We start from the raw sequence: 26,727 nt of genomic DNA, 5'->3' as shown, positions 1-26,727 counted from the left end.
TGCAAAAAGCAACCTAGATTTGACTTGTGGCTCATAAAATGACATGATACAGAAGCCCAAACCCCCAACCATGTTTGCAAACATGGCTGACCACCGAAAATGGCTTATAAAAGCCCTAAATCACCCCAAAGAGGGATCTAACAAAAGAATGAGCAAGTTTCAGACTTTATACCTTCCAAAGACTACAAAAGGTGAACCAAACTTGAATCCTTCAGTCCCCTCTTGATCCTTCTATGCTCTTCCTTCTTCCTTGAGATCAAAACTCACAAGAATCACTCAAAAGGCCTTAAATCTTCACAAAAACGGCTAGGGTTTGCTATGAGGAGTGTTTGGGAGCATAAAGGGGGAAAGGAGGCTGCATAAGGTCGTTTAAATAGGGTGCAAACCCCTGGATTAGGGTTTTTTGCCCAAACAGCGGCTACTCGCCGAGTCCGGGACTCGACTCGCTGAGTCCGCAACTTAATCCTCGCGCCTCATCCCGCTTCTACTCGGCGAGTCAGTCCTTCGACTCGCTGAGTCCAAGGCCAAAAATGCAAAAATAAATGAAGATTTAATAACAGAATACATACCAATAACTAGGTGCTACAACTCAGTTGGGATATTTTCGTCATTTGCTCTTTATAAGTACTTTACCTCCTTTACTCGGCAGTAGATACCATTTCTTTGTACATGTTCTTGTTTGCATTTTGAAGTTAGCAGCTCTCGGAAATAACAAAGCAAAAATGGTGAAATGCTCATGTGGATGTTTGGCCATAATCAGAATGTCTTCCACTCCATCAAACCCTGGAAGACCATTCTATGCTTGCCCCACTAAGGTTTGTTTGAGTTTCTTTATTAGGACATTGTATCCCTAATTTATTTGTTTTTATCTTTGTATTATACACTTCTAACTTCTAAATTGATTTTTTTAGGGACCTCGTAATGGTTTTATTTGTTGGGTAGAAGAAGCAGACACTAAGAATATGATTGCTGAAGCAGTTATGATTGCAGGATTGGCTAGGTCAAACAAGAAGCTTGAATCAAAGATTTGGAAACTGAAGATGTCTTTAGTTCTAAGTTGGATTATTTTCTTTGGCATAATTGTGTACAAGTTGTAATTACGAAATATGTAGCAGTTTTTTATGTCCTTGTCAGGGAAATTGTTATGGTTATTTACATTATCCTTGTAGTGACTTTCAATCACTAATGTCAATAATAGACATCAATGCCATGTTCACCTAGAGTAAATGGGACCATATATATCCAGCACTAATGTAAATAATGGACCCCAATACCATGCACGTCCATAAACACAACACACCATCATTAGGACATTGAAACCTTTTGCATACAAACACCACAGTGAGTTCATAATATAGTAATTTATATTAGATTAAAATTAAACAAAAATAGTACAGAACATAAAATCGAAACACTTAATCCAACATTGTTTAGCATAACCAAAGTGACTACATAACACCACAGTGAGTACATAACATAAAATTGAAACACTTAATCCAACATTGTTTAGCATGACCAAAGTGAGTAGAAAACATCAAATTAAGACACTTAACTCGAAATCAGTTGTCATAAACACATTGACTACATAACGACATTGACCACACTTAACCTATTCTAGTTCCATTGGCTTGTCAATAGTGTAGCCTTCCCCATTGTTACCCTCAACCTGTGTACCAAGTTTTTTCTTCAAAATTATTTCCGACTTCTTTCTTGTCTTGACAATTACCTTTTTACCCCTCCCTCCTATATCATCTTTACCATCCTTTGTCTTCCTACCATTGCTTCTTTCCCCAACATTACCATTACTGCCCTTTTTACCCCTCCCCCCTTTATCATCTATAACATCATTTGCCTTCTTACCATTGCTTCCTTCCCCAACTTTTCCATTAATGCCCTTATTACCCCTCCCTCCTTCCTCATCTGTCATACCTTTTGCCTTCTTAGCATTGCTTCCCTCCCCATCAATAACATCTGATCTCTTCCTTTTCCTTACCTCTAGTTTTGTTGGCTTTTCAGATTTAGAACATGTAACCTTGTTATGTCCTGCTTGTTTGCATACACTACACATAATCTTTTTCCCAACCTTTGACACAGTATGTCTAGCACCCCTTTCACTTGAATCCTTTCTTCTATTAACTTTAGGTCTACCTAGCATTTTTCTTTTCAATGGTGGCAAAGGTGGAATGAATTCAGTAGGTGGCCACATGTTGCTACCATTCATCCCATGCATAGGATACTTGTAGGTGTTCTTATAAATTGCTCCATAGTACATTGGATCCACATAATTACCAACATCACTGTTAAGTTATGAGATTGTTGCAACTGAATGCACACATCCATACCCATTTAGTTTCCACACTCTACATGAACAAGTTCTCCTATCTACATCCACAATGTAAGACTCTGCCAAACTCCTTGTTTCAAACTGGTTTAAACCAATAGGTAAAACCTGCCAATACCTGATGCAATGGTATAAAAGTTAGGGTGTATAGTGGAAAAACCAAATAAAGTATTAATAGAAAAGAAAAAAACATTTGAGCTCTTTTCAACTGATTCAATAGGATCGTAATGGTTGGGCATGGTTTATAATCAGGCCATGAACAACCTTTGATGGTGAGATTGAATTGCCTCTCCATAACATACAACCTAATTTCTTCTAACATTGTGATTATTGGTTTTTTCCTTGCATCTCTAATGACATTGTTGAAGCTTTCAGATAATCCATTTTCAACTGCATCACACATCCTCCCCTCTCTAAAGAAAGCTCTACTCCATGATTTTGGGTTCTTTTCCATAAGGTAGTCAAATGTTGCAGGATTTAGTACTTGTATTTCCTTCATTGCTGCATTGAATAAAGGTTCAGTTGATGCTTTGCAAGCTTTCCAAAACATCCTCTCATAATGCACACCACTGAACATTTTCCTAAAGTTGGCAACAATATGCCTTGCACACTGTCTGTGTTCAGCATTAGGCATTACTTCCTTCACAGCCTCCAATAACCCCTATACAATTTAAATTCATATGTTAAGAAAATGGAATTTTATTAACAAGAAATATGAAGTATAATAAGTGATATACCTTATGTTGATTTGACATAAGGGTGATACCACTACCATCATCAACTTGTAGATCATCTTGAAGATTCTCCAAAAACCATTTCCAATTTTCTTTATTTTCCACACACACAACTGCCCATGCTATTGGGAAAATATGATTGTTAGCATCTCTTCCTACGGCACATATCAATTCTCCACTACATAATCCCTTTAAGAAACAACCATCCAGGTTTATTACTCTTCTACAAATTCCTTTCCAACCTTGTTTCATCCCCTCAAAGCATATGTAAAACTTACTAAAATATGTCTTCCCATCAGGCATACTGTTGACATCCAATCTGACAGTTGATCTTGGATTGGATCTTCTTATCTCTTCACCATATGACTAAAGCTTGGCATAATGCTCAACTAGTGTACCTTCAATAAGTTCAATTGCATATTTCTTTGCTCTTCTACACTGTCCCATACTCACATCAATTCCAAATTTTTGTTTTACTTCTTCCTTTAGTAGCCTAACACTCATCTTTTGTTTTTGTAAAAATTTAGATGTGAAATGGCTACCAATCCATGCATAGCTTACAATTGAGCCCATTTTAAAATTTCTAGCACAATTATGGTCATCTATAAGAGACCTAATCTGAAATGAATTTTCCTCACTCGTCCATGAAGCCCACAATCTAAACTTGCATTGCCCTGAACAACATTTAACTAAAAACCTCCTACTATCATTTTTTTGTAGCACAATTGATATCCTTTAGCAACAACATAATTACACAACATATGTTTTAACTGTTTAGGATTTTCAAATCTCATTCCTAACACATTTTCCAATGAACATTTTCATTAAAAGTTGTTACCTCCTCATGAATTAGGTCGTGTTCATCCATCTGATCAAATGGATCTTCATGAGATGGATCCTTTTAAGGTGGAGTGTCTGGAGTTGGTTGCTCCTTGGGGCAGAGCTTGTTCAAAAATACATCATTCAAGGTCTTGTTCATGGGGATGCAATCTCCATCTTCAATGTTATCGTCCAAATCACCTTGCACTTGTACTTTATCTAGGTCAATGCCTCCTTCTGTCTCAACATGCAACTCTTCTACTACTTCACCTACACCAGAAAACTTGTCCTCGGGGGTGCATACTTCAGCCATCTCATCAACAATCCATTGATGAACATGAACACCAACATGATCCATGTACACAGAAATTACACAACCAGAATTATACCCTACTTCGATAAACTCCTGGTAGTCTTTCTCAGTTTCTATTATCCTCAGTCCTTCAGGGAACTCAATATTGGGCATGCAAAAGTACACATCAACACATGTCTCGTTTGCGAATCTCTGAATGAACACTAGAAATTTGTTTTTGTCCATTCCAGCAAAATCCACATCCTCAAACCTTTGCTCCACTCCATCTGAGTAACTGATCACTGGATACCTCATAAACAAACCAGCAAAATGAAGATCTATCTTCATGTAGACGGCCATAGAAAAAATCCAGGTTTGATTTTTGGATGAACAGTAGAAGAAAAAGAAGATATTGGTAGATGAAACCGATTAAAGACGAAAATTACTTGGAGAGGAAGGGTTGGTGTCATTTATCGATACACTAACACGTGGCATATGATTTAGTTTAATGACCTGGCTTTCTTTTAATGACATGTCCAAGAAATAATGTTGATTGAAATTGTGGTCACCGTTGACCCCTTCACTTTATAAAAATGGCCTAATTAGCCGGTTAAGTGTTAGTTTATGCCCTTCTAAAGCCAAAAAATAAAATGAGGGACCTTTTAAACCAAAACTTATATGAACTGACATAAACAAACGTAAACGAACGTTCTCGAACATAATTAAATAAATGAGACCATTGTTCATATTCGTTCGTTTAGAATCTGTGTTCATGTTTGTTCATTTATTAAATAAACAAACATAAGTGAACCTCCTACTGAACGGTTCACGAACAATTCGTTGAACGTTCGGTTTATTTACAACCTTAATTGCATCAAGTCCGTATCTTACTGAACCAAAACATTGGATTTTTTTTTCTTTTTTTATTTGATCTAACCACCACACAACTTTAAGGTGATATTAACAAATTTTCTGAAATTATTGATTAACGTCAGATCTTTGAGTAACCGAGAGGCGAGATCAATATACGTATAAATATTAAATAACATTCATTATAGCTATAATATTATATTTATCTTGAAATTGTCCATATATAATTATAGTAATTGTCAAATCTTACATACAATAGAATTTGCCTTCTATGTTCTCATCTTGATAGTATTTGAATCGATATATAAACGGAACACTATAAAAAAACAATGCCTTTTCTTTTAGAGAAGGGTTGATTTGAAAACTAAGAAATTGACTTTTTAATGTAAGAAAAATTAATGTATTATTTTATAAAAACTACCTAGAATGTTTTTGCCAATATTTGACTTTTTAAACCCTTCACCTTCTAGGAATTTCAAACCCATTTCTAAACGAAATAATATCATTTTTCGTTTGTTTATACAAGTCTTGATGACGTTTTTTTTTGGTAGAAAGCATTATTCTTTTAATAATTACTCAAAAATATATTTTGCATGAACAATGAGTAACATCCTAGTTAATATTATAACGGTATCTTTATATTTATGAAAAGTTAATTACAAGCAATGTGTTACAGTTTTATTTATTTAGAAAAGTCGATCGATCCATTTGTACAAAGTTAAAAACATATTTTGCCTGAATAACGAGTCTTTATAATTTATTACTTTTTCTAAAGTTGAGGGCTTGAGGCATCATATTTAACCCAGTCACGTCAAAATGGATCGATTTTTGCTATATTTTATTTCAAAGACTCAACCAATAAAATCTGATATATAATTCAAAATTAATATAATGATTTTTCTGGTTATTGGTCTAATAAATTGCACTTTTTGAATATTTGTTTGAAAGATAATTCAAAACTCGTTTAAACCCTACACCATTTTGTCCACTTTGAAAGGTATACTCCACTCCACACATGAATTACTTTTAGTTATGATATACAAGTGGGGGGTTGTAGACAAAATTAGATGTATAAAGTTGACCTACTTTATGATCATTAGTTTGTTGTGATATAACGGTTTACAATCTCAAAATACGTGCACAAAATTTGGACAGATTATATTTGTTCAAACAAAATTATATAACATATATTAAAATAATGAATTTTTATGAATAAATGAAAATATACAATCTAGCATACAACGTGTTAATGTAGTGTGACATGAGGTGTGTTATTAATCGATCACTAGGTGTGACCTGTTGTAATACACGCGCTGATTAAAGAAAAATTAAATATGAAAATGTAAATATTAATTAATTTATTTTAAAAAAATTGAAAAAAATATAAAATAAATAATGAATAAGTAATTCAATGTGTACGAATAATAAATATTGACATGTTTTAAATAATTATGTTGAATATCACGATGTAAACATTAAACATTTTTAAATAAATAAATATAAAATTTAATAATTAACAACCAACTATATTAGTGACATAAAATAATACAATAAGGGAAGTTGTGATATATTTCATTAACAACAATAACAAACACTATTGCTACAATACATGTTCATCCATCAAAATCATCCCCATATGAGGTGTGTCATGAGGATTTGACCAAGTTGTCTTTTTCCATAGATGGATAATCCGAACCTTGATTCTATAATAATGTTTTGTTAGAGCTAAGTAACTAATCATGACAATCATGATTGGATCCATGAAATTATAGTTTAATAGAAGATATATGAAAGAACATTAAGCAAATATTCAATATGCTCCTGTTTATGAAAATGTGAACCATCAGGTAATTATGTAATTTTTATATAAAGACATAGATTGTTTATATAATTTTTTATATAAAAAGAGGGACTGTTTGTGTAATTATGTATTTATTAGACAGAGACTGTTTATATTAATCCGTGACACAAGGATTGTTTATGTAATTATGTCATATATGGATTGTATATGTAATTATGTCACATAGGGTCTGTTTATGTTATTTTGTGTTTCTCATGTAAATTGTATGAAATGTGTGTATGTGTTGGAAATAAAATGGGAATATAGTTAGTTTAAGTGATTACAACACCTAATCCTTCCAACAAAAACAAGTTTGTGATACAATGCTATATTTCAAACTATAATGCTATAATGGGTATACTTTTAAAGTACAATGTTGTGATATGAACAAGGTTCTAGAACTCGTTACTCGGTACCTGTTCGGCCGACTACCGAGTAGCGAGTACTCGGGAGTACTCGGATTTGGAAATTTGTGTAGAAATATTTTTAGGGAAATTATATATGTCAAAATTATAAGATAAAATCATAAGTTGATTGAACTATATAACAAAATTGGATACATGTGAATACACAAAAAATGAAAAACACATAATGGTCTCACTTCGTAAATAATTACTGAAAATTTAAGATATGTATGTAGTAATAATCACATGTGTGTGTGTGTTAAATAATAAATCATTAAGTATATTATACATATTAATCACCGAGTTGACCGAATTTCACAACATTATTCAGTTCGTAAGGAGCCGATCGGGGAGTACTCGGGATTATGTAACTCGCATCGACAAGGGGGGAGTAGCGAGTACTCAGAGGAGTAATCGACCAACTCGGCGAGTTTTACAACATTGGATATGAAAGCGGTCAAATAACATTTTTATTTCAGTTTTTAATGAAATTACCATTTTACCCCTACAACAACTATGTATTTATCAAAACAAATATGTATATGTTTATATCTCACACACATTAACACAAACATACAAAACAGAAAACAAATTATATTTTACTTCCTAAAGTACAATGTTATTTTTTCCAAACACATACAGACAAACGAAAGTTACACATTAAATTAGGACGGTAAACTATCCCTGTCGTTCTAAAGGTATATATTTTCTAATTCTCCTATTTTTCAATTTGTGTTGGTTACTGGGTTTATTACTTTATTGGTTTATCCAAGATTCTAAGTAGTTGTACTCTATATTGAGGTATAAAGACATAAAAGTTACCTAACATCATTAGATGAAAATACTCATATATAGTCCCTCTAATTGAAATGTTGCACAGAGGTTGATAAAGATTTGATTAGGTTATTTTGGATTAATTTGATGCATATGGCCAAGATAGTTGTATGGAAATCTCATTTCAATTAGATTTCAATGATGTCAAAATATGACCTTATAAATATGCTTTCATCACCCCAAAAAGAAAAGAAACACAAAATGAAAGCTGGAAAGAGATCTCCATACACAAAATAATAACCATGAAATAATGTGTTACAAGTTTTAATTTTTTATTCAATATTTTATTTGAAGGTTTTACCTTCTTTTATTTATAGATATAATAACAACTAAGAAAAGAATATGCAAAATGGTAATATCTATAACGATGAAACCAATATAGTAATGATTATATTATTTATTATTTGTGATATATTATCTTATTATTACGACATGAGATGGTAATAATCAGCTTTTAATCACGTCCTAAAAGAATATCATCTTTTAACTCTTTGGATTAACATATTTGGCCTCTAAATGTCTACACTTAAAAGGTCTTAAGGTCAAATAATATAATTTCATACGCTATGTTTATTTCTCACACACATACAAAATAGAAAAAAAAAATATTTTACTTCATAAAGTACAATGTTATTTGTTCGAAATCTTCACACAATAGACGAATATACCCCTATATACTCCCTCCCTCTATTAACTATAATATAATCAATAAAGACTTAAAAGTACCTGACATCACTTAACTAACTACCCTTTGTAGTCCTTCTATTTACCGACATACAAAATGCATAAGAGCTCAAAAGTTAGCAGAAAAAATTAACATAAATGGTCCCTGCAAGGTTTCAAGATTACCTCTCAAAGGTATACACAATATGATTACGTAACGTCCGTATATTAGGGCTAGTCAATTTAGAGACGATAAACGTCAAAAATGACTTTCTGATAGAAGATTATTTAGAATGAATAATCTTACCTAAGTTGTAGTATATGTTACAAGGATTCCGTACATATAAAGAGTGCCGAAATCCGAGTTATAACGAAGAAGCTATGACCTGTCGAAGTTTCGCGACAAAACCGGTACGACACAGCGTGACGTAAATCGTGAATTTACGTTAGAATGATATTTAGCCTTATCGATCTAAATGAAAGTCGTAGAGTTCGTTAAACCGTGAGCGTGCATAAAAAGAACGCCCAAATCTGACTCTGTATGAGGAAGTTATGATTTTTCTAAGTTCCAGCTTAGCAGTATGCAGCCCGAAACTCGAACTTGAGATCGAGTGATATTTGGTCGAAGCAATCTAAACGAGAATCTAAGACCTCATTATTAGTAGTGAAATGATAAAAAGACAGACAAAAGCGGACGTTGGATGAAGAAATTATGAATTTATAACGGAGTTTTCCTGTCCCGACCTACTAAAAATAAATAATAAAAATAAAGTCAAAATTAGTCGACGGAGTCTAAACGAAAGTTGTAGAGCGTAGTCTCACCTACACGGGGATATAAAGAACGTAAAAACGGAGCTTGTATGAGGAAGATACGAATTTTTGAAGTTTATTAAATAATTAATATATTTAATTTAAATATAAAATCCGATATTATCCGAAGGTGGGGAGTCATTGGACTTATCCGAGTTACGCCCAGCGTAACTGTAGAATTACGTCCAGCGTAATCCCAGTTTCAGCCCCTATAAATACCTTGCGAGGGAAACCGAAATTCTTTGCTAATTTCTCTTCTCTCTGTCCCGTTTTGCATCGATTTTCGTGCAAGAGATACCCCGAAGCCCCGGTATCATTTTCGAGCCCCAAAGCAAGTCCCGAAGCCCCGAAGATCCCGAGAAGTGAAATTTCCAAGCCGAAGCTCTGCCCGCGAGAAGCCCGGTTTTGTGAAGATCTCTCGGTTTCACCGAAGAATACTACTTCTACAAGCCGTAGTGTTGTCCAATCATCTTATGATCAAGTGAGTGTATATTTACTTTCTTCTAACACATAAATATAAAGTATTAGCTATGAAATACATGCTATGTGTTATATATTATTTGTCTATTTGAGATGGGCTTGGAATTGATGTTTTTATACAGGTGTTGTCACAACCAGGAAATTCGATGCCTTGTAAATATTTAACAATGATAACAAATGTGAACCAACAATGTGAAAGCATGTAGGATGCTTATTCAATAACAACAGATTTTCAGTCAAACACTTCATACAAGCACTGCAAATGGTCAACAAAGAATTGGAAACCTTTGAAATCCCGGTTAAAGTCCATTTTGGACTAGGATTTCCTTATTGGACCTAATGGACCAATAAGCTTCCAATTTGACTACTTTGGACTTAGAACTCTTAAATGGGCTCTAATTGGACCCACTTCTATTTATTTTAATATTTTGGGCCATATTGGGCCTAGAATGAAATAAAATACTTTAATGGACCTTATTGGGCCATAACTAACCCAATTAGCCCTAATGGGCCATAAAAATCATTTCTTGATTTACTTTGGGCCAAAAGTTATCTAAATTATCTATAATTTGGGCTTAAGCATTTAGGGGTCTAATTCTTTCCTTTTCCCCCTTCCATTCTCGGCCCAAGCCCAAAAGAAAGGAATGGTTGACTTTTTGCATGCCACATCATTTTTGTTTGTGGGATAATTAGGTATTACACTTCAAACATTCATGCACTTCTCATATTTCCATGCACTTCTCATATTTCCATGCAACCTCACTCTTTTTTCTCCCTCTCTTTCCTTCTCTCGGCCGAAGACACAAAGAAACACACACACACCTCACAAAAAAATTCTCTCTAAATCACTTAAGACACATCTCTTCTTCTTCATCCAAAATCTCGAATTTTGCTTGTGATTCAAGAGGTTTCATCAAGTAGTTCACATCTTTGGTAAGTTATCTCTTTGATTCATAACATATCTTCTCCATTTTACCAACAATCTCCCTTATCTCATACAAAACTTGTGATCTTGCACCTTAGAAACATCTAAGTTCGAGATCCTCCAAGAAAGCTTGCTAGGATCGAATCTTCTTCATCTTTTCCTTCAAAAACCGAAACCATACTCAAGGTGAGCTTCATACCCCTTTCTTTTCGGTTTTCATGAGTTTTATGGGGGAGAATACAAGAAAATGTGTAGATCTATTTGTATGTGTATGCTATGTGTGATTTGATGCATGTATGTGTGTGATTTCATGTGTTTTGTGATGAATATGTTACCAAAAAGGGTGTAAACCCGAGATCTATGACATGAGAAAGGAAACAAACATAATCTAAGCTATTTTACAAAGTCATGAATAATAGCTTATAAGGTCATGATGTACACATTCTAACATAAAACCTATTTTTGGGCTTAAATTGTCAAAAATACAAAACTTGGGATACAAATCGACAAATCACGGTTTCTTGAAGGTCAAAAGGGTCAAAACAGTTTCTATAATCATTTTTCTGAATACAAAATTTTCAAGGGACTTAAAATGTAAAATTTTAGCTTAATGGGCTAATTTTTGGGCTTTTCGGCCCAATAAGCCTCAAAAAGCGAAAAAGGATAAATTTTAGGAGCTGAAATGAAACTTTCTGTAAAACAGGGGGTAATTAGCATGACAAAATCATTTTATGAGTCAAAAATGATTTTCACTATAAAAAAGGACCAAAAATGTAAAGTTTTTAGATTTTTGGCCAAAACTGTAAAAGTTGTGAAAAATGGGGCTCTAACCGAGAAACACTATTCTGGAAGGGCTGAAGCTGTCAACAAAATAAATTTTGGGTTAAAATTGTGTTTTCATCAAATAAATAATACAAAAGTGTCAAGAAAAGGTTTTAAGGACTAAAAATGAAATTCTTCTATATAAAAGGACCAAAAGTGTTATTTTTATAAAAGAAGGGTAGTGAAAAGGTCAAATCCCACTTTTAAACAAAATAATTCATTAATACAAAACATAAAATCCACAACTACTGACGAAACGGAAAACAAATACACTCTCAACAACAAATATCGTTACAAACGAAGTGATTCGGTCTCGAATCAATACAAAACAACAAGCGTTAAACCAAATCATCTAAATAAATACGCGATAACTACGATGAGCAAACTTACAAAATTTGGGCTTGGAAGTTTCAAATCATGCTTGTTGGGCCTTGCTATCCCATTAACATGATCTTTAGGCCCAAAGGGAATATGCTTATGTGTTATTGGGCCTCCTATGACCCGATATCATGTAAAAGGACTTTCAATGGCTCTAATGTGCTATTGGGCCCTAGCGGCCCATTAGTATTGGTAGTGAGGTCAAGAAATCAAATGCGAGCTGGGCCAACGTGCCTTTCGCATTCCCGCAGCCTAATTAACTCACGGAATATGACGGGACTTCGTAGTCCCTTTTTCCTCGTTTGTTAGGCTTACGAGTAATCAAGGTAAACAGATTCAGGGCATTAATCAAAAGTAATCATGTTTGTTGGATTAAGTGAGTAGTGACGGACGACGCTTCTAAGGATCGTTCGAAACCTGTAGTTATAAACTAGACATTTCCAAATGCATGATTATAACGAGTCACAAACCCTAATTAATCCAAAGCCACCCGAGAAATCAAAAATCATTCGTCGTGACGGTATAACAAATTGGGAATTCATTGTGTTTTATGTAATGAGAAAACATCGGGTTTTCCTGGGAAGTTCAACATTTTCACTTGCGCGACCATTATAGAAGTTCAACAATTATACATGTTTTGAAAATCAACAAGCATATATTCACGGATCTTCACACTTTTTATAAACAATGATCTTTTCAGTATAAGATTTTCTAGGTTTTACAAACTACACCAAATCATTTTACCACAACATTGCTTATGAACTCACCAACATTTCATATGTTGACGTTTTTCAAAATTAACTTGTATTCTCAGGTAACAGGTAAACCGGAGAATAAGTAGCAAGTAATGTTAGGATGTTTTGCTTATGATATCTATCAGACAATTTATGTTATGAAATTGTAATGTTTAAAACAATGTACTGGATGTAAACAATATCAGTTGTATCATTTCAATACATGGTGATGATTTATGTTATGATTCATGTATATTCATTGTGATGGTATTCAATTTAAGTCACAAGAGCCCTCGGACGTTTCCGCCATCTGGTTCGGGGGTGTGACAGGTGTCAAATGATTTAAACTGTGTTTGTATTTATATCTACAAAAATGTTGGGTAGAACATGGGTAGATGAAATAGTTGGTGACGATGCGACTTCGTGCCTATTGAGTAAGCCTTGGTGACGATGCGACTTCGTGCCTATTGAGTAAGCTTTGGTGACGATGCGACTTCGTGCCTATTTGATAAACCTTGGTGACGATGTGACTTCGTGCCTATTGAGTAAACCTTGGTGACGATGTGACTTCGTGCCTGTTGAGTAAACCTTGGTGACTATGGAGTTAGCGCCTGATAGCTATGGATTTAGTATCTGATAGATAAACTTTGGCAGCAATGGACTTCGTGCCAATTCCTTAGGTAAATCCTTAGGAATGAATGAATGAAGGATAATTGGTTCTTAGGGTAAACCCTGAAGAAATAAAGGAGATATGGGGAAGAGTATTTGGGTTGATTGTTTGATGATTGAATAATAAATGTATTATTGTGGGTTGAAAACCCTATAAGCTCACTAGGCTCCCAAGCCTGATTCACTCAGTTTTCTTTGCATTATAGGTAATGGCACAAGAGTATAAGTTGGTGGACTTGACGAGAGATTTTGTATTATAGATCAGTAGTTATAAATAATTGTTGTAAGGTCTATTTTATACTGTTTATGCTTTTGGTCTGTATCGGAACATGACATCCCGCAGTTTTATTATTTAATAAAAATACATTCTCTTTGAGAAATGTTTTGATAAATGGTTATCATATTTTGTTTTTAGGACAAATTACGCAACTGTTTTCTTTAAAAGATAACACTGATTTTAAAACAAAGCATAAATAAACCGGTTTTTTCTGGCCGTGAAATTGGGGATGTCACAGATTATGTGGGAATAAACAATTGAAAAGTAGAGTAAGAACAACTATCGACACATTAAAATGGAAAAAACATTTAGAACCACATTGGCATTACATCCAACATGTGGTGGACATACAGCAAATGGTATTATTACACAATGTGTTAAAAGTAAGAAAAAAAACTAAAATGAGAATGTATACACATATATATTCTTTTACCTATAACAACATGTCAACCTCATCGGGTTTAACCTTCTTAAGCATATCTATATCAGCGGGATAAACCCATGTTTCATTTTGACATTGGACCAAGCCTGTTAAGAAAATAAACCTAAGGAAACAATTAACATACATATATAGAGTTAAAAATACATAAACTTTGAAAATTCAGTAATCAAATGATTTGCAATAGAAACAAACTCAATAATATATGACTAAAAGGGTATAAATGTCCAAGTAAAAATTACAACATCCAACTTTCATAAAACAACCAAATCACAATTGCATTGTTTTAATTTAAAACAAATTAAATAGTGAAATCCCAAAAAAATGCAAGTACATAAAGGGTGTTGATTTTAATTCAGTAAAATTCAAATATGAGACTTCCATCAACAGGGACCAATGCAGCAAAAGAGAACCAAAACAAAAAATTAAAATGTATTTGTGTCAAGCCAAACATGATGGATAATGCCCGTGCACTGAAACAAAACCATATCATGGTGGTGACAATAACAACATTGATGGAAAAGATAAAGGAAAATAACTTGGTGTTTGGATACATAATCAAGTAAAACAATTAACATACATACATATAATTAAAAATAAATAAACTTCTACATATATATATGGATTTATGATTATTTAGGGTAAAATTAATCTAATATTGCCTTCAACCAACAAACTAGCATGTTTAACTAACCCCATATGTAAAAGAACACTATGGAAGACATTTTATGCCTAAAAGTTATTAATTTAAAAGAAAAAAAGATTTACATGTTTCTTCTGAAACACCCTTTGATTTTATCACATAAGGATGCAATAACCGATGTTGTCAAGAAATAGCAACTTACTTTCATTATTAAAAGTTTAGAGTAAACAAATATGGATGCTACAGGGGAAATTTGGGTAATTTTAGTCTTCTGTTTTTTATGTTATCCTATTTTTCCTGCAAGGGTATGTGATTTTCTTGAGCAATGCCATTCCTAAATCCTTACTTTGTTACCTATAATATAATGTTCCTAGATGCTTTTATGTTAGTAGGGACCAAAAAAGGATTAATATGTCAATGTGCCAAAGTTGACGTAAATGCCCCTACACTGTTGGATTAGGGTTTTAAGATATGGAAGGGAAAATCATCGGCAAAGTAGGTGACTACGGCGACCGTTAAAATTTCCATCAACAAAGGAAGAAGGAGAGATATATAATTAAATATGGGGTAAGGTTTGGCCGGGTTGTTAATGTTGGAATAGTGTCTAAGACTGCAACTATATTAGGCAAGTATTTGACCTGGTTGTGCATGATCCTTTTGGGTTGCCTTCACCATAGCAACTTGATAGGATGATTTATTAAGAGAGAGTAAATATTATTAATATATTATGAGAATAATATAAAGAATAATATATTGTTATTTGATTAATATAAGTCATAGAATTAATTGGAATTAATTTGGTGACTTAAAGAGATTAATTAAATAAGAGGGTATAAATTGTCAATTGTTTGATAGTTAAACTTTAGAATGTAAATCCATATAGATATGGATTGGACGGATTCTAGAAGCTAAAGGATAGCTCAAATCTTCAATTGCTTATCTAAGGAATGGATTTGGATAGCCTTAAGAAAAGATTATCCAATTAGGGTTTAGGTTGTAACCCTTAAGGAGTCTACAAGTATAAATAGACCCTATGGCTAAGGGAAATCGGCACTTCATCTAAAGCATAGAAACCCTGGCCGATTTCCTCCCCTCTCCTCTCTCCCAAATCATCCTCCTTGCTATTTGGTGTTTGTAAGCCATTAGAGGAGTGACAATTGTGACTCTAGAAGCTCCAAGACAACAAGATCAATAAGGAATTCAAAAGTATGATTCTAGATCTGATTTATCATTGTTCTTATTCCTAAATAGTCATTAGAAGTCTTGGATTCAAAGCATGTTTAATTAGAAAGCCTAGATCCAAGCATTAGGGTTTTGCATGCGCACATAGGAAAGTTCTTATGGCTAAAACCCATCAGTTAAAGGATTTGTGTAAAATTTATATAATGTTATTATTTTAATCAAGAAAATAGTAAAATAAATAAAAAGTAAAGTAAAAGGGAAAGAAGGTTTTAAGCACTTTCAAGTTTGAAGTGGATCAAACTCGCAACAAAATAAACTTTTTGGACCAATAATGATAGTCTAAATTTGTTTAGACGAAATTGACAATTCTTTCAACCACAAGGACCATTTTTGCAATTTAGTCAAACATAAAAAAGCCCATTTCTCTTATATAAATATCATACAGGCGAGAAGTCTCCGTTTCCTACTTCGGACTCTCACTGTAGTCTCTTTCCGGCGTACCTGTTTCGGCATCCAAACAGGTAGCTCTTCCGCCTTTTTTGTTTTTTCGATTTTTATTCTATAATTTTCATCTCCGTTCCGTGCTTGTTGCAATTCTTTAGCTCTTTCCATTCGTACAACAAGTTATTGCATTAGGGTTTTATATATCGATAACCCTAAACCCTAACTTTGCCCCTGTTTTCAGATTACAATTTGCTGCTTCAGTCTCTTCTCTACATCGAAACATGAGGTGATTTAATTATATCTTACATATATGTACTGGCTTTTAAGCAAACCCTAGACTGTTAGTCACGCTTCCATTTTAAGCTTTAGTGTTCGAACCTCGGAGTAATAAGTTGTCTTTCTTTTTGTTGATTTTGCAGTCGACCAATGGAAGAAGATGCACCAGTAAGTACTTTCAGTTTGAATTAATGATTCGATTTTAGTTAGAATCCATTTTTCTAAATTCTGCATCTGATTTCGAATGGTTCAGTTTTCCCCGACGAAAATTTACTTTCTTGCTTTTTAAAACTTGTTGCAGACGAAAAACGAGGAAGAGGAGTTCAACACTGGCCCCCTCTCTGTCTTGATGATGAGTGTCAAAAACAATACACAGGTTAACATATGTTTAGCTGCCTGTATCTTTTAGCTACATAAAGCTAATAGTTAAGAGCTGAGTTTCTTAACAACATCCTTTTGTTGATATTTACGTTTTTGCTGTTTTGTGTTGCACATCCAGGTTCTTATCAACTGCAGGAATAATAAGAAGCTTCTAGGTCGTGTTAGGGCATTTGATCGACACTGCAACATGGTGCTGGAAAATGTTAGAGAGATGTGGACTGAGGTTAGTTCTTCCAAAATAAAATATCAGGTTCCAAATTTGTATACATTTTCTGATTGTTTTAGTTTATGTATGTCAGGTCCCAAAAACAGGAAAAGGCAAGAAGAAAGCTCTTCCGGTTAACAAAGACAGATTTATCAGCAAGATGTTTCTCCGAGGCGATTCTGTCATCATTGTTCTTAGAAACCCTAAGTAAAAGGTATCATTCTTCATTGCTTTTCCTTGACAAATCAGGTCTTTTAGTTTTCTTTTTGATGTTTTGCCATATGTCTTGTGACCTTAGTGATTGCTTCATTAGTGTGCTTCTGTTATTATATCAGCAGTTCCTCTGGTTCATTAAGCAAGAAAAAAGGATGCGAGATAAATATACCATGTCTATGCTGAAAATGGTATGGAATCCAGTTAACTCAAAAAGTCTTATTGGTTGCAGGATTTTGTTGATTTGGGATTCTGGATTGAAACTTTGACCTGTCATTGAAGACAAAGTAGACAATGGTTGTATCTGTTAAAAGATGTTTTTTTTTTTTTTTTTTTTTTTTTTTTTTTTTTTTTTGTATGATGATTGCTTAACTTCCCTATACTTTAGTTTGAGTTTGTCATGGATTTAAGTTTTGGATTATTAAGACTGGCTGATGCTGAGTTTTTAACGAGTCAAAAAAGAGTAAGGGGTTGTTTGGTAGGGTCTGTTTGATTAAGATTTCAATCCAATAGATGCCTGAATCTGACAGAAGCTCTGAAAAATCTGCTGATTGTGCTGAATCATGCAAATAACCATTTTACCTTTTTGAACTACTTTTCCAGGATAAGTATTAAGTATTGGAAATCAACAAACAGATTTTAGAAATCAGTGAATCCGTAGCATAGCAGTTCTTGGGATCAATATGTTATTACACACCCATTACACTTAATTAGCATTCGATACAAGAGTGATATTGCAAACACCACCTTTACAAGCAGCAAAGAAAACTAACTTTTCATCGAACACTTCGATTTTCAGGTTAACCAAAATGACATTTTTTAATTTTCCAGTTTGGTTAACCGAACCGGTAAAATCTTAAGTTTTCTGGTTTGGTTGCGGTTCATGCTTTCTAGTTTCTGCAATTCTGCTATAGTTAACCGAAAAATCGAAATTTTATTTTCTATTTTTTAAAATATTGTTTATGTTCCTGGTGTAAGTTAATATCAAATTATTTCTTAGAAATTTTTAGTTTCATTTAATAATCATTATATTATCTACATTTTTCATTTTAATCTAATAATTGTCATTGTTAACATTTGTTATAAATATACATATGTTGATATTGATTAAATTTAAAATTGTCATTTGCATTTCATCATCATTAGTCCATTACACATAAATAACTAAATATTTGACTATTATTTATTTATTAATTAAAAATATATTTTTGTATTAGTCGGTATTATTTTCCATATTCCATATATATTTGATAATTCATCTTAATTTCATCAATAATAGAAACAACAATATAATTAAACAAATTATATGGATTGTTCAATGCATTTCATTCTTTTTTTTTAGGAATTTATTTAAAGGGCTCAGTAATCTTAACATATTTTTATTACTTAGTAATGGTTAATTGGTTAACCAGATAACCGAAGATAACCGAATTGACAAAATCAGTTAACTGAATACCGGTTAACCTGATTTTTCGGTTTAGGTTTAGGTGCAAGAAATGAACGAACCGATAGTCTTGATAATATGTTTTCGGTTCGGTTAAACATCCATGAACACTCTACTCAAGGTAACTTAGAATAACAGGAATTGAATAAGACAACTTTTCTATTTAAGTTTCAAGTTTATAACAAGAACAAATAAGGAAGAACAAGATAAAAATATAGCTATTCAAGATGCTATGGTCTCCAATATAGAAGAAACTTCTAAGAATACTCCGCCTGCTATTTTATGAACATGCTCTCCCATAATATAGACTGCTATGACAGATGATTGACCTTAATTCCCAAAATGCCCTTGTTGTCCCATTATCTTTGTAGCACCCTTATGGTTGCCCATGGTCCCATCCATAGTTGGAATCTTTCTGTTCCTCTTTCTCTGATAGGTAAATTGTAAATGTGGGTGCACAACATTACTCCTCCCCCAAAGGTTGACTTTGTCCTCAAGGTCAAATTCAGGAAATGTTTGTTGGATCGTCATAAAGTCTTCCCATATAGCTTCGAGTTCAAACACCTCCTTCCACTTGATCAAGACTTCCATTCTTTGACCCGCGTCATCGAATTGGTTCCTCACCTCCAAAACTGTTTCTAGTTCCCACTAGAGCACTATTTCTTCTGATAAGTGAGCTGGTAAAGTAGGTATTGCCACTTGATCTCCAATGGCCTTTTTTAATTGAGAAACGTGGAACACGGGGTGAATCTTGGCTAATTCTGGCAATTTGAGCTTATAAGCCACCGACCCGATTTTTTTGATAATCATATAGGCCTATAGTAATGAGCTGCTATCTTCTGGAATGGTCAATGAGCCATGGATCATTGTCGGTAAGGTTGCAGTTTTAGAAAAGCCATTCCCCTTCCTCGAATGAGACTTCCCTGCGACTTTTATCTGCTACCTTCTTCATCATTTGCTAGGATTGAATCAGATTTCCTTTAAGATCATCGAGTATGGCGTCCCTTTCTAGGAGTTACTCTTCTACTGTAGAGACAACCATACCTCCTTTTTGCAGCCTAAGAACACGAGGTGGATCACGAACCTTGCATTTCGAAGTATAACGCTCATAACAAGGCAAAACGGGGTTTACAAACCTTGCATTTCGAAGTTAAACACTCACAAAGGTCACAAACAAAGTCTCCCTCAATCTCTCTCTCTCTCTCTCTCTATCTCAAATCTCTCCCAAATCTCTCATAACCTCCCTCAACTTTTTATAATCATTCGGGGCATCCCGACCCTTAACTTAGTAAAAAACCGCGCAAAACGGGAAGTTTATTGGTAAACAGCCCTATAGGACCGAAACCCTAATGGAACCGAACCTCTTAGAAGCGAAACCTTAAGAGGCGAAACTAGCTATAAGAACCGAACCTCTAGGACCGAACTGCATACGACCGAAACTGCTTATGGGATCGAAGTCGCCCTTCGGTTCGGATCATGCCTCTCGGACCGAAGCTTCGCCTGCCTTCGCCTTCGCTTCCCACACAACACTTTCGCCTGCGATATTTCTCGGATCAGTCAACCTTCGGTTCTAAGCACCAAGGACCGAACCGTCGCCTCAGACTTCAGAAGTTCGCCTTCTTTTCCCGGTTTTCGATCATTTTCGCGTTTTAAGCTCGTTTTTCATGATTTTAACGTGGGATTTTCACCCAAATTCATATTTTGGCATATACGACCCTAAATATTCATAATTTAATCACATTTTGAGGGAAATCTTTGTCCAAGAATAAAATCTATTGGGTAAGATATCGAGGTGGAGTGTTGACTTTTCCATAAAGCAAAGACACAAGCTACCTCCCATACCCACTCTATGACCACCCTCAGTCACTATTCATCCCTACCTAGTCAATTATTTGTCCTTTCACACTCTTTTCCAGCAAGTTATCTTGATCAAAGATCTGGAAAATCCTTATCTCTCCTCCCTCCTTACTCACTCTTCACCAAAAAGCAAACCCATTTCTCTCTCTCTCTCTCTCTATATATATATATATATATATATATATATATATATATATATATATATATATATATATATATATAACTCGAGATTTCAAGGCTGTTCTTGAGCATTCTCCTCCAATTTTGGTAAGTATCTTCATCCTACATTTGAATACTCAATACTTCTCCACTCAAATCATGAATCTCTTACACAAATATCGTCATATTTGTGCCTAGGATCTTCAAGTCTTCAAGCACTTCCCAAGTGTTCTTGACTTGGAAACCTCTCTTCTTCCACATTCATCTCAGGGAATCACTCAAGGTGAGTTCATACCCCTACATTTTCATTTTTTCTTCAAGTTTTAGGGGGGAATACAAGTTAAAATACCAAAAACTTAACTAAACTCAAACATCAGCTTTCAACATAAAATTTGAGTCCTATTCACAGTCTGTTTTGACCATCTTAAACTTAATATCTTTCAAAACTGTTTAATATGAAAGTAGTTCAGGTTTATACCTTTAAAATGACTACTTGCACATCTCCATGTGATTTTTCTACAATTTATGGTGATTTTTACAAAACTGCCTATCATTTCAGAAACGAATTCGGACCAGTCTGTGAATATGAACATTTTCACACAAGTTAGAGACTTCTAAAAATCATAATAAAACTTATGAAAAAACTAGAAACATTTTTTAAACTCTTAGAGTTTACGAATTCAGTTTTCGACTTCGTATGTTTTTTTATATGATTTTTCTAAAACAGTGAAGAAAAGTAAAAAATGAGTTAACCACTTACAATTTTCATAACACTTTGTAACATGTTGAGCAAAGTGTAATCTTTGATGACTTCATATTTTGCATGTGTTTTTCTGTTGTGATACATTTATATAACATAAAATATTCTCTGAAATGTAAGAGTCCTTTGTAATTACAAATAATACAAGATGAAACATAATATGTATAATTATGTATTTGTTAAACTATTACATACACATGAAGGGTCTTACCACAATACAAATGGATTTTCAATTACTATATGGTAAACTATAATATGTATAGTTTATGGATTTCACATTTCAAACATACTACACAAAAAGGGGATTTCAATTTCCATCATAGAAAAGGCTTTACACGCATACTACACGTAAACTCGTTATCGTAAATTGTGAGACACGTCTTCATTGTACTCTTAAAGTACTGTTTAAAATTCCTGAAATAGTTATAACCAGAGTCTCCTTTAGGGAGAGTGTGATAATTGTGTATAGATCTATATTGGGGTTGAAAACCCACACCCATGCTGCTAAGACAGTCTGATCGGCCGATCGGGGGTAACAAATGTCATTTCATTTCCGACACCTGAAGAACGTCGCAGCAGGCTTCTCTGTTATAGTGACTCACATAGGGAGATAACGGCACATGTAGTTTACAGGAAATTTTCTATTTTAAAATGGGTTTTATCTATTTAAAGCTGCATTCTTCGTTACAAGTGCAAACATTCATATACCCGGTCTTGGGATTTAAGACTACATAACATTTTATAAGGAAAATATTGGATTTTTCTTGGGTATACATTACATTTACAAGCAAGGGTTTTCAAATTTGGGATACAATACTCGATTTTATTTCCAATATTAAAACTACTATACATACTGGTGGTAACCAGGGTTTTCAAACAAAACATATTATACATACGGGTGGTAACCTGGGTTTTCAAACAGAACATACTATACATACTGGTAGTGACCAGGGTTTTCAAACTCTACATTCAAAAGCTTATGAACTCACCAACTTAATTGTTGTCACTTTTTCGAAACTACTTGTATTCTCAGGAAATCAGTAAAACAAGTAACCCGCAACTTTTGAGGATGGGATGCTAAGGCGTCAAACAGTTCCTTTTGTCATCATAGTGTAATTGACTTTTAAATATGTAAACTCATACTATGGTGTAACTTCTTCAATTATATTTATGATGGTTGTATTTACTTTGAGCATAATTATACTCGTTGTTGTGATACTATACATGAAGTCCACCACCCCTGGACATTTCCGCCATCCTTGGTTTGGGGGTGTGACAATTTCGACCACATCCGAGGTTTCCCCTGTATGAAGCAACGAAGGTAGAGATCCACTGATTTGTTGACTATCTCCGTCTAACCATTCGTTTGTGGGTGGTATGTGACACTCTTGAGCAAGTTGGTCCTCTGCATTTTGAATAACTCACTCTAAAATAAACTCTTAAAGACCATGTCCCTGTCTGAAATTATAGTATTTGGGAAACCATGGATCCTCACAACTTCCTTGATGAAGGTTGCAGCCACCGTAGCTACTATGAATGGATGTTTCATGGCTATGAAGTGTGAGTATTTGGTGAGACGATCAACCACCATTTGGATTGAATTGAATCGATTAGAGTTAGGAAGTCCCTCTATGCAGTCCATAGAGATATCATCTCAAACCTGTTCTGGGATTGATAGAGGCTGGAGAAGTCTAGTTGGGTGTGCGTGTAAGGATTTCTATGTATGACAAATCGGACAGCTCTGGACATACTTTTGAACCGTTTTTCTCATTCCCACCCAAAACCATTCGAAGGCAATCTTTGATATGTTATCAGCTCACCCATATGATCCCTAATCATAGAATCATGAAATTCACGGAGTAGATTTGGTATTAGTTTGGAGTTGTGGGGAATTACTAATCTATCCTTGTACAAGAGCCTTTGATATGCCATGAAATATCCAACATGAGATTTGTTACCCTTCGTGATGTCTAACTTCACTTGTTGAATGAATTGATCATTATTAATTTCTTCATTTAATTCTTCCAGGGGCAAGGACCAGGAGGATTGGAGCACTTGTTGTTCCAGAATAGAATCAATTTTTCGCGAGAGAGCATCAACCACCTTATTGGTGGCCCCGGGCTTGTAGTGAATTTCAAAATCGAATCCCATTAGCTTGTACATCTACTTCTGATATTCTGAACCGACCTCTTTTTTCTCCATTAAGTACTTAAGGCTTCGTTGGTCTGTTTTAATGATGAAGTGTCTTCCCATCAAGTAGTGTCTATTTCCTCACCACCAAAACGTTTGCCATCAATTCTTGCTCATTGGACTTAAGTCGATTCCATACTCTAAGGAATTGGCTATAATAAGCTATGGGATGTCTGTCTTGTGTTAGAACTGCCATGAGTTCTACTCTAGATGCATCTGTTTCCACAATAAAAACCTTAGAGATGTTTGGCATTACCAAAATGAGTGTGTTCGTGATAGCAGACTTTAGAGTTGAAAATGCTTCGGTGGCCTCGTTGCTCCACTGGAATCCGTCCTTCATCAACTGGCCAGTCAAGGTAGAAGCAATCCTTGCATAGCCAGCTATGAATTTTCGGTGATACCCGGTAAGCCCTAAAAATCCCCTTAGCTCCTTAACTGAAGTGGGTAAAGGCCAAGCAACTATGACCTTGATCTTCTCATCATCCACCACCACTCCTTGTTTAGACACTGCGTGAACCAAATAGGCGATTTTACCTTTGCGTCACATTTACTTGGGTTGGTTTACAATTCGTGTTTATGAAGCATTTCCAACATGATTTTTAAGTGTCTCAAGTGTTGCTCCTCATTTGAGCTATACACTAGGATGTCATCAAAAAACACCAACATGAATCTCGTTCATGACTGACTGGAATCTTCTTGGTGCGTTCGTAAGGCCAAATGGCATGACCGTGAACTCAGAATGAACCTCGTGGGTTCTATAGGAGGTTTTTGGAACATCCTCCTTCTTCATTTTGATATGGCGATACCCGAATTTCAAATCCAATTTTGAAAAAATTCATGACCCGTGCAATTCATCTAGAAGCTCCTTAATTACGAGACTTGGAAACTTGTCTTTGATTGTAACCTTGTTAAGACTTCGGTAATCCACACAAAATCTCTAAGAACCATCTTTTTTACTAATAAAACCGTGCTAAAAAAAGGACCCTTTGAAGGTTGGATGATCCCTGATTTGAGCATATCTCTCAACAATCTTTCAATTTCAGCTTTTTAGCTGTATGAATACCTATAAGGTCTCACTGAAACAGTAACGTCCCAAAAATTATGAGGTAAAAATTTCAATTTTTAATTCAAACAAACATTAAGTAACATTAAGTCAAACATTCATTATCCCTTTTCTAAATATTCAAAGGTACTTTATAAGAAAACAAATATAAGAGTACAATTCCAAAATCATCATAACGCGGAAACATGGATGGATGCGCTACGATCAGGCCCGGTGTCACACCCCCAAACTAGAACGACAGAATCGTTCGAGGGCGGATGACTTCATGTAGTATCGAAACAGTTGAATACACAGTAAAGAATGTAAAACAACCATCATATATATAATTTAAAAGTTACATTGTTGAATGATACTTGTTTCAAAACAAATTACAATATGATGACAAAATGAGTTTTAAACTGACCCCTTAGCGTCACTTCTCCAAAAGCTAAAATTTACCTATATTACTGAATCCCTGAGAAATACAAGTAAATTTGAAAGAGTAGATCGGCGTTTAAGCTGGTGAGTTCATAAATATTTAATGTCGATGTTTGTATAAATTTGAATGAAATTGTTTGTAGATGTTTGAAAACTCCTAGAAAATCCCATATTTCCTACTAGTATACAAGTAGACTTCTACCAAGACTCGACTGTTTTTGAATGTTTTCTTCTAGAAATCTAATATTTTTCCATAAGTGTGTGGTAGTTTAAAGTTCCAAAACTGTAATGCAATAGTGTTTTTCATGCCTAGAATAGTACACTTTTGTATGTATAAAATCACTAAGGCATTTGATAACCCCGTAAATCAACGTGTTTTTAATATTCCATGTGAGTTTTATAACCATGCTATTGACCCAGACTGCCTGTAACAATGTTCTTCAGGTGTTGGAATGTTATGACGTTTGTCACCCTAGACCTGCCGGTCTAACTGTAGCTAACAGTTTAGGTGCGGGATTGTCAATCCCGTATAGATCTATACACAAGTATCACGCTCTCCCTACAAGATATTATAGTATATAATACAAGACTTTAACTCCATACTTGAAAGTACGTGAAGTTGAATGTCTCACAAAACTTATTATCAAATAGATTTACGTATGAAAGGTCCAATTATTCTTGTATATGAAAGTATTTCCTTGATATAGTACTTATAGTATGTAAAATCTCATGAATATCTAGTAAACTATACCTATTATAGTTTTTCCAAATGTGTGATTCGTTTGTATGATAAACCCTAGTGTAGTGTCGACTTTGTATGTAAAGTATAACATTTGTAATAACATTATTTAACATTTATACTCAAAATATAAATAAAGTGTTTGATATTTATATAGCATGTTTCATTCCAAAAAGACAAAGTGTTATCATGATATGTTGTATGAGAATGTTTTCATATGATAGTTATAAATCACATATGATTTATTATCTAACAAAAGTATAGCAAAAGATTGATGTCTTTCACATGAGGATAACCGTGTGTGTACTTGTATTCCCCCCCCCCCCCCCTTAAAAGTGTATTAAAGCATTTACAAAACATTTAAAAACGTAGTTATAGGGGTATGAACTCACCTGATAGATTGAATAAGGTGAGACGAAAACC

At 34.2% G+C, this 26,727-nt stretch overlaps 2 protein-coding genes across 4 annotated transcripts; one reads left to right on the top strand and one right to left on the bottom strand.

Annotated features, from left to right (window-relative positions):
- Positions 1 to 1,609: 1,609 nt before the first annotated feature.
- Positions 1,610 to 3,648, bottom strand: LOC145099884 (uncharacterized). The gene is made up of 5 exons (XM_079037385.1): positions 3,474 to 3,648; positions 3,079 to 3,428; positions 2,533 to 3,002; positions 2,343 to 2,459; positions 1,610 to 2,297 (listed from the first exon to the last, which is right to left on the bottom strand). The coding sequence occupies exons 1-5, from the start codon at positions 3,646 to 3,648 to the stop codon at positions 1,610 to 1,612; spliced, it is 1,800 nt and encodes a 599-aa protein (XP_078893511.1).
- A 12,953-nt stretch (positions 3,649 to 16,601) lies between these two features.
- On the top strand, positions 16,602 to 18,207 carry LOC145097917 (uncharacterized). Of its 3 annotated transcripts, none has more exons than XM_079035582.1 (7): positions 16,602 to 16,677; positions 16,842 to 16,886; positions 17,020 to 17,044; positions 17,178 to 17,252; positions 17,376 to 17,480; positions 17,557 to 17,676; positions 17,908 to 18,207. In XM_079035582.1, the coding sequence occupies exons 2-6, from the start codon at positions 16,882 to 16,884 to the stop codon at positions 17,671 to 17,673; spliced, it is 327 nt and encodes a 108-aa protein (XP_078891708.1). In that variant the 5' UTR covers positions 16,602 to 16,677; positions 16,842 to 16,881; the 3' UTR covers positions 17,674 to 17,676; positions 17,908 to 18,207. The 3 variants fall into 3 exon arrangements, with proteins under 3 accessions (XP_078891708.1, XP_078891710.1, XP_078891709.1); XM_079035584.1 differs by having other exon boundaries at positions 17,801 to 17,912; XM_079035583.1 differs by lacking the exon at positions 17,908 to 18,207 and adding an exon at positions 17,798 to 17,903.
- Positions 18,208 to 26,727: the final 8,520 nt, after the last annotated feature.

The sequence above is a fragment of the Lactuca serriola genome, chromosome 4 (genome assembly GCF_051521515.1).
Source record: "Lactuca serriola cultivar US96UC23 chromosome 4, Lser_US96UC23_V15, whole genome shotgun sequence".
NCBI classification, from domain to species: Eukaryota; Viridiplantae; Streptophyta; class Magnoliopsida; order Asterales; family Asteraceae; genus Lactuca; species Lactuca serriola.
Note: the sequence above shows the minus strand (reverse complement) of the source record. Positions and strands in the feature narration are given on the sequence as shown.